The sequence below is a fragment of the Humulus lupulus genome, chromosome 6, assembly GCF_963169125.1.
Source record: "Humulus lupulus chromosome 6, drHumLupu1.1, whole genome shotgun sequence".
In the NCBI taxonomy this organism is placed as follows: domain Eukaryota; kingdom Viridiplantae; phylum Streptophyta; class Magnoliopsida; order Rosales; family Cannabaceae; genus Humulus; species Humulus lupulus.
In genome coordinates this window covers 189,456,588-189,463,470 of record NC_084798.1, presented here as the reverse complement: position 1 = coordinate 189,463,470, position 6,883 = coordinate 189,456,588, and the positions used below count along the sequence as shown (strand labels likewise).

At 46.6% G+C, this 6,883-nt stretch overlaps 3 protein-coding genes across 3 annotated transcripts; all 3 read right to left on the bottom strand.

The window, feature by feature from the left end:
- Nucleotides 1-852: 852 nt before the first annotated feature.
- Nucleotides 853-3,720, bottom strand: LOC133785769 (uncharacterized). The gene has a single exon (XM_062224985.1). It carries the CDS (start codon nt 3,718-3,720, stop codon nt 853-855), a length of 2,868 nt encoding a protein of 955 aa, XP_062080969.1.
- Nucleotides 3,721-3,912: 192 nt separating this feature from the next.
- LOC133785768 (uncharacterized) lies at nt 3,913-4,281 on the bottom strand. Its single transcript, XM_062224984.1, has one exon. The coding sequence runs from the start codon at nt 4,279-4,281 to the stop codon at nt 3,913-3,915; it is 369 nt and encodes a 122-aa protein (XP_062080968.1).
- Nucleotides 4,282-4,284: 3 nt separating this feature from the next.
- Nucleotides 4,285-5,316, bottom strand: LOC133785766 (uncharacterized). The gene has a single exon (XM_062224983.1). It carries the CDS (start codon nt 5,314-5,316, stop codon nt 4,285-4,287), a length of 1,032 nt encoding a protein of 343 aa, XP_062080967.1.
- Between the last annotated feature and the right edge of the window lie 1,567 nt (nt 5,317-6,883).

Sequence of the window (6,883 nt, the reverse complement as noted above, 5' to 3'; positions counted from 1 at the left end):
CAGATTAGACTGCAGGAGGTGGTCCTCTTATGCGGGTAAGAGGGTAGGGTTTGCAGTGCACCTCCGTTGGACGGCCAGATCGGTGTAGTCAGGGCAGATTATACTGCAAAATGGCTGGTCGTAGCTTCCTGTGAGTTTAGTCAAGTCAGATTAGAATGCGGTATAAAACCCAGTAAAACGTGCATGCAGAAGCGATAGGATCTTGCACGCAGACTGTGTGTAGTGGCCTTGTTGCCACGAACTGTTGAGATTCAGCCTGGTTCCAACGTGTGGGGCGTGATCCTCGCTACACTTCATCATTGCTCTTTGTTTATTGAATTGTAGGTGTATGTTTTGAGATCAAAGACATACGGTGTATTGCCAGGGGGTGTTGGCAACTTCAAACATTAGATGATTGTTTATTTATAGCCATTGTGGTAGGTGGTGTTTGAGTACACGTGAATAATGCTACAAAGTTAGGTGAGGATATTATTGAGGAACCTTTTCGAATAAAAAGTTAATTGTCACGCGTCTGACTTGGTGAAATATGGTTGATAATAATGCCAAGGAATTGAGTACATAAGAGAAATTTAAAAGAATGTGAAAAAATGGAAAGTTGTTGTATTACTTTTGAATTGCACAGTACAACTATTAGCAATAATATTGCTTTAAAGACATTGAATTCCAAGTACGGGGTACAATTTTCCCACTACGTACATTCTTTAGAGTGTAAGACCCTCTGCCTAATACTTTAACGATTTGGAAAGGCCCTTCCCAGTTAGGCTCTAGCTTCTTTTTATTGCCTGTGACCTTACGCAGAACCCAATCTCCTTCTCGAAATGTGCGTAAGTGGACCCTTTTGTTGTAGTAGCGTTATGCTACCTTCTGATAATTTTCCAGTCGCAATTGTGCCATTGTACGTGTTTCTTCTAGAAGGTCTAGGTTGTGCAGTAATTGAATGGTGTTCGTTGTTGGGTCAGATGCGATCTCTGTCCGAAGTGTAGGCAAACCGACTTCTGTTGGGATGATAGCTTCTGTTCCATAAACCATGGCGTAGGGAGATTCCCCCGTGGAGGATCTTTTTGTTGTTCTGTAAGCCCATAACACTTTCGGTAATTCTTCTACCCATGCTCCTTTTTTGTCTTCCAAATTCTTCTTAATGTTGGCAAAGATGACTTTGTTGGAAGCCTCTGCTTGACCATTGCCTTGTGGGTAAGTGACAGAGGCGAAGCTTAGCTTGATCTTGTACGTGTCGCATAGCTCTTGTACCTTTGCATTTTGGAATGGAGTGCCGTTGTCGACGACTATCTCCCAGGGTATTCCAAATTGACATATAATATGCTTCCAGATGAAGGACATAGTGTCTGTTTTGCTGACCGTGACGTACGCCTCTGCCACAACCAATTTTGTGAAGTAGTCAGTGGCTACAAGAGCATACCGTCTTCCTCCAGCTGCCTTAGGTAGTTCACCTACCACATCCATACCCCATTTTGCAAATGGCCAAGGTGCAACGATGGAGTGTAGGGTTTGAGCAGGTTGATGGATGGTGGGTGCAAATCGTTGGCATTTGTCGCATTTTTTGGCATAATCCCGCGCTTCTGTCATCATGTATGGCCAGTAATACCCTGCTGTAAGTGCTTTGTGTGCCAAGCTCCGTCCCCCTGTGTGATTTCCACATGTCCCCTCATGTATTTCTTCTAACAATTTTTTAGCTTCTGATGGGCGCAAACATCGTAGGTATGGGCCATTGAAGGATTTTCGGTACAACGTCCCGTGGATCATGGAGTAGCGTTGTGCCCGAAGGCACAGAAGTTTTGCATCTTTCGGATTAGGTGGGAGCTCGGAGGTAGTCAAGTACTTGATGATCGGATCTATCCAGCATTCAGGTTCTGATGAGGTGGAATAGACTTCCATATCTTTGCTTGATCGGCTTATGGATATGGAGGATTGGCGTGTGCATCCTCCTGCAAAAGCTAATTTGGCAAGGGCGTCGGCCTTCTGATTTTGCTCCCTGGGTACTAGTATGAGTTCAAACTGGCGAAAATGTGATCGTAAGTCAGTTACCTTCTGTAGAAGGCTAGCCAGATGGGGTGCTTTGGTATCGAAATTTCCAGCCACTTGCTCTATCATAAGCTGCGAATCGCCTCTGACGTTCAGACGTTGGATTCCCATTTCTCGTGCGAGTTCCAAACCATAGATTAATGCCTCATATTCTGCTTCATTATTCGTTGCGGATTGCTCTAAACGGATAGCTTCTTCGATTTTGAGTCCTGAGGGAGCTTCTAATACGACGCCAATACCAGCCCCTTGGGAATTTGATGCTCCGTCAGTGTACATTGTCCACAGCCATTGATCTTCTGATTCTAATAATTCTGGCAGGGCGTCAGGAGTGAACGACTGAATTTCAACCAGGAAGTCAGCGAGTACCTGCCCCTTTTTAGCTTTTCGTGGCAAAAACTGAATATCGTATGTCCCAAGCTCAATGGCCCATTTAGATAATCTTCCAGAAAGGTCGGGCTTACTCAGTACCTGCTTTAATGGATAGTCCGTATATACGATGATTGTGTTGCTTTCAAAGTATTGTCGTAACTTCTTTTTGGCCGTGAGGAGTGCGAGTGCCAATTTTTCCATCATACTGTATCGGGTTTCAGCATCTAACAACATCTTGCTGCAATAGAACACTGGCCTCTGACGATTGGCTTCTTCTCGAAAAAGAACGGAACTTACAGCGAATTGTGAGACAGACAAATATAAGAATAAATCTTCATTAGCAATAGGAGAGCTCAATATAGGAGGAGAGCTCAAATAAGTCTTCAACTCGTCCAATGCTTTTTGTTGTTCTGGTCCCCAGGTGGTGTTGGTAGACTTCTTTATGCACTGTAAGAAGGGTTGGCAGCGGTCTGACATTCGTGATATGAATTGACTTAATGCTACTATTTTGCCGGTCAGAGCCTGTATGTCTCGGATGGTTCGGGGTTCCTTGATTTCTGAGAGGGATGCGATCTGTGTTGGGTTTGCCTCGATGCCCCTCTGACTGACGATGTATCCCAAGAACTGTCCGGAGGACACCCCAAAGACACATTTTGTGGGGTTTAATTTCATTTTATAAGCATCAAGGATGTCGAAACATTCTGTCAAGTCGTCTATATGTGAAGAGCTTTGTTTGGACTTGATGACCATATCGTCAATATAAACCTCCATATTTCTCCCGAGTAATGAGGAAAACAGCTTGTGCATCAACCTCTGATATGTCGCGCCTGCATTCTTTAGACCGAAGGGCATAACTTTGTAGCAATATAAACCATCTTCTGTTATGAATGCTGTATGAATCCTATCTTCTGATTTCATGGGGATCTGATTGTATTCAGAGTAGGCGTCGAGGAAGCTCATCCTTTCATATCCTGCCGTGGCGTCTATCATCTGATCGATCTTTGGTAGAGGGTAGCTATCTTTGGGACAGGCTTTGTTTAGATTTGTGTAGTCTACGCATACTCTCTTTTTCCCATTCTTCTTTGGGACCACGACGGGGTTGGCAAGCCAACTGGGGTATAAACATTCTTCGATTGCCCCCGTGCTCAGGAGCCGTTGGACCTCCTCTTGTATGACTTGATTCACCTCTGGAGCGAATCTCCTCTGCTTCTGTTTGACAGGTGGGAAGTAGTTGGAGATATTCAAGCTGTGGCTCATGACAGAAGGGTCTATTCCGGGTATGTCGTGTGGTGTCCAGGCAAAAGTTCTCATTCTGGTTTGGAGAAATCACGCGAGGGTTTGCCTCTCATCTTCAGAGAGCTTGGTACTTACCAGGACCGTTTTTGTAGGGTCAGAGTCGTCTAGACCCACTTGTTCTAAGGTATCTAGTGTAACTTGGGGTTTTTCTTGGTCTTCTTCTAGATTGATTCCTTTTAGGCATGCTGGTAGGTACTGCTGTAATTGCTATTTGTCAGGAGAGTCTTCATGGGAGGCAGAGGCAGAGACAGAGCTATTTATTTCTTTTAAGGTAAGGAAGCACTTTTTGGCCTGCTTCTGGCAGCCTTTGATGTCGACGGTGTATCGGCCGTTGAGTGATTGACACCGCATCACCTGATGTAGAGTGGATACTACCCCCTGCATCCGGTGGATCCAACCTCTCCCCATGATGGCGTTGTAGCTCGTGGTGGAGTCTATAATGAGGAAGTCTACTGGCAGGGCGCGTTCTGCAGCTACCACAGTTAATCGAACGACGCCCTTCGGATAGACTCTGTGGCTATTGAATCCCAAAATGGGCATGGTAGAGGGTCGGATCTGATTCTCCTCCAGTCCCATTTTCTAGAAGGCTTCCCAGAAGAGGATGTCGACCCCACTGCCCCCATCGATCAGAACTCTGCCCAGCTGGCAGTGGTCAACTTGTAAGGAAATGACGAGTGGATCGTCATGAGGCAGGTGGATGCCCTTCAGGTCTTCGTCAGTGAAGGTGATAGCAGAGGCTGTGTAGCTTCTTTCTTCTGAAGTGACGAGATTGACCACGTGGCCTAACGATTTGTACCGCTTCACTCGTTCTTCCATCCTCTTATGGATTTTAGTTGCGTGCTCTTGATTATCGGTGGGTTCTACGATCCCGTGGATCATAGGGACTTGTTTAAGAGGTTCCAGGGTGCTGTCAGAGGCTGTGCGCACGGGGTCTGACGCCTGCGGAGTGGGGGCAGAAGCTGTGTTCTGCCGCGAGGCGCCTGGTCTGCCTGTCTCCTTGATGTATTGGGTAAGCCGCCCACTCCTCATGAGGGCTTGGATCTGATTGTTCAGATTGTGGCATTCAGCGATCGTATGACCGTGATCTTTGTGGAAGAGACAGTATCTGCTTTTATCCCTTCTGTCAGATGGAGTGTTAATTTTGTAGGGCTCTCTCCAGATAGGCCTATCTTTATTTTCTTCATAAATGACTTCTTGAGGGATGGTGTATTCGAAGGATGGGTACCGCGATGGCTGTCGATCCTGTCTTGGCCTTTTTCCTTCCTTCATATGATCTGTTTGGTTTCGCTTCCTCTTGTCATCCCTGGCAGGTGGTGGAGGATTATTCGCTGGGGGAGCAGAGATGAGTGCAGTCTTCTTCTGTGCGCGCTCTCGAAATTCTAATACCCTGAAGACGCCCTCGGCTCGGGTCTGCACGTCTGCCATGTCGTATGGTGGTGTCATAGTGAGATTCTCATGCAAGAGTGACCCCACCTGCAAGCTTTTGACGAAGAGATTTGCTGCGGTGAGTGGGTCGACGTCGTGGATTTGATGCACGAGGTCAATGAAACGCTGTAAGTATGCCTTTGGATGTTCATTCTCCCCTTGTTCAATTCGATAAAGATCAGTCATTGTTCTGGGAGCCTCTCGGTTCGCGCTGTACTGCTGTAAGAAGGACCGTCAGAGATCACTAAAACTGTTGAGTGATCCGGCCTTTAATTGTCGGAACCATAATAGAGCCGGCCCGGAGAAAGTTGTTGAAAAGACTTTGCATTGTATGGCTTCGTTATTAGCTTCTAACGCCATCTTTTGTTGAAATTGAAATAGGTGGTTTAGCGGGTCTCCCTTTCCATTGAATGCAGGCAGGGAAGGGATGATGAAGTCCCGAGGCTTTGGCTCATTCAGAATCCATTCCGAGAAAGGCGATCTTTCAGTGGTTCTTGATACAAGATCCAAATGTTCGGTGACGTAGGCGGATCGCCCATCTGAGAACTTCTGCATCATTTCCCTCATCATGTCTTCTTTCCAACTGTCCAAGAAACAGATCGAGGGAACGCGACCTTCAGAGGGAGAATCGTGTGCGACTTGAGGTACGGTGTGTGGAGGCCGGATGTCGGTTGTTGGCTGAGTGGGTCCAGTGGGTTCTGCTTCGGCCCGCCCTTGCGTGCCAGAGGTTGGGGCTTGTCGCCCGTCGGTCCCAGAGGATGGGGGGATGGCTTGTGATTGCCCGTTACCCGGGTTCATATTGTGAGGTGGGAAAGTAACACGGTCGACTAGAACGTCATATCTGTTAGAATCAAGATTCTCGTGGGCTTGGGTGTTGCGAGTTGTGTCAGCGGACCTGCGCAGCTCAGCAATCTCTGCTTCGAGCCTAGCTTGGGCTTCGGTTAATGTCTTGATTGCCTTGTCGGACCGCTGCTGGCTTGCCTCCAATAGACGACACATCCTTTCGATCTGGTCGCTCATGTCCGTCGGAGGGACGCTTTGTGCAACTGGGCCCGAAACTCCGTTGCCTTTGGGTGGCATAACTTCTGGGTTCGCAGTGGATCTTGACTTCTTGGTTCGACGACGTGGCTAAGGCCGATACGCTTATCGTTTCCCACTGACGGCGCCAATTGTTGGAGCAACAATTTGTCTTTCTATAAATGGAGGTAAAGACCCGACAATGTTTGGCGACTTGCTTCTTCTCCGGTGATGAAATCTGCCTTTGACTCGTCGAGATTTCCTGCAAGAAAGACACTCCGATGCTTAAGTCAGTTCAAAGTTCGATCCCCTTTTTCCTCTTCAAATCTCATATTTATAGGATGAAATATACAAAACAGTTAGTTGGTTCAAGTGGACCCTGAAAAGGAGGAAGGAGAATAACTAAATTTCATTCCAAAAATACCAACTTTTAAAATGTCTCGCTCAGAGGTCAGAGGCGCGGATTGCCTCTGGCCTCCAGCTTCTGCCTTCGGATCATTCCCCTGTATAAACGCTCCGTTTTGAATATTTGATAAATGAGGCAAGTGTTTTCGGGCCGAGCATTTTGGGCCCAACACTTACCACCCATTTTAGTTCTTTGAAAATGTTAATTGGTATTTTGAAATGAAAGCATGGCTGTAAAATAATGTAATCTAATATTGTTATGTCATCTTTGAAATGTGTAGTCAAAAAGAGATTAATTAGCTTAAGCCTTACCCTAGGCCTCCACCATCCA

What these genes read in the sequence shown, in the direction of transcription:
- LOC133785768 (XM_062224984.1), bottom strand. Translation starts at nt 4,281, where the DNA reads ATGGGACTGGAGGAGAATCAGATCCGACCCTCTACCATGCCCATTTTG.
- LOC133785769 (XM_062224985.1), bottom strand. Translation starts at nt 3,720, where the DNA reads ATGAGAACTTTTGCCTGGACACCACACGACATACCCGGAATAGACCCT.
- LOC133785766 (XM_062224983.1), bottom strand. Translation starts at nt 5,316, where the DNA reads ATGACTGATCTTTATCGAATTGAACAAGGGGAGAATGAACATCCAAAG.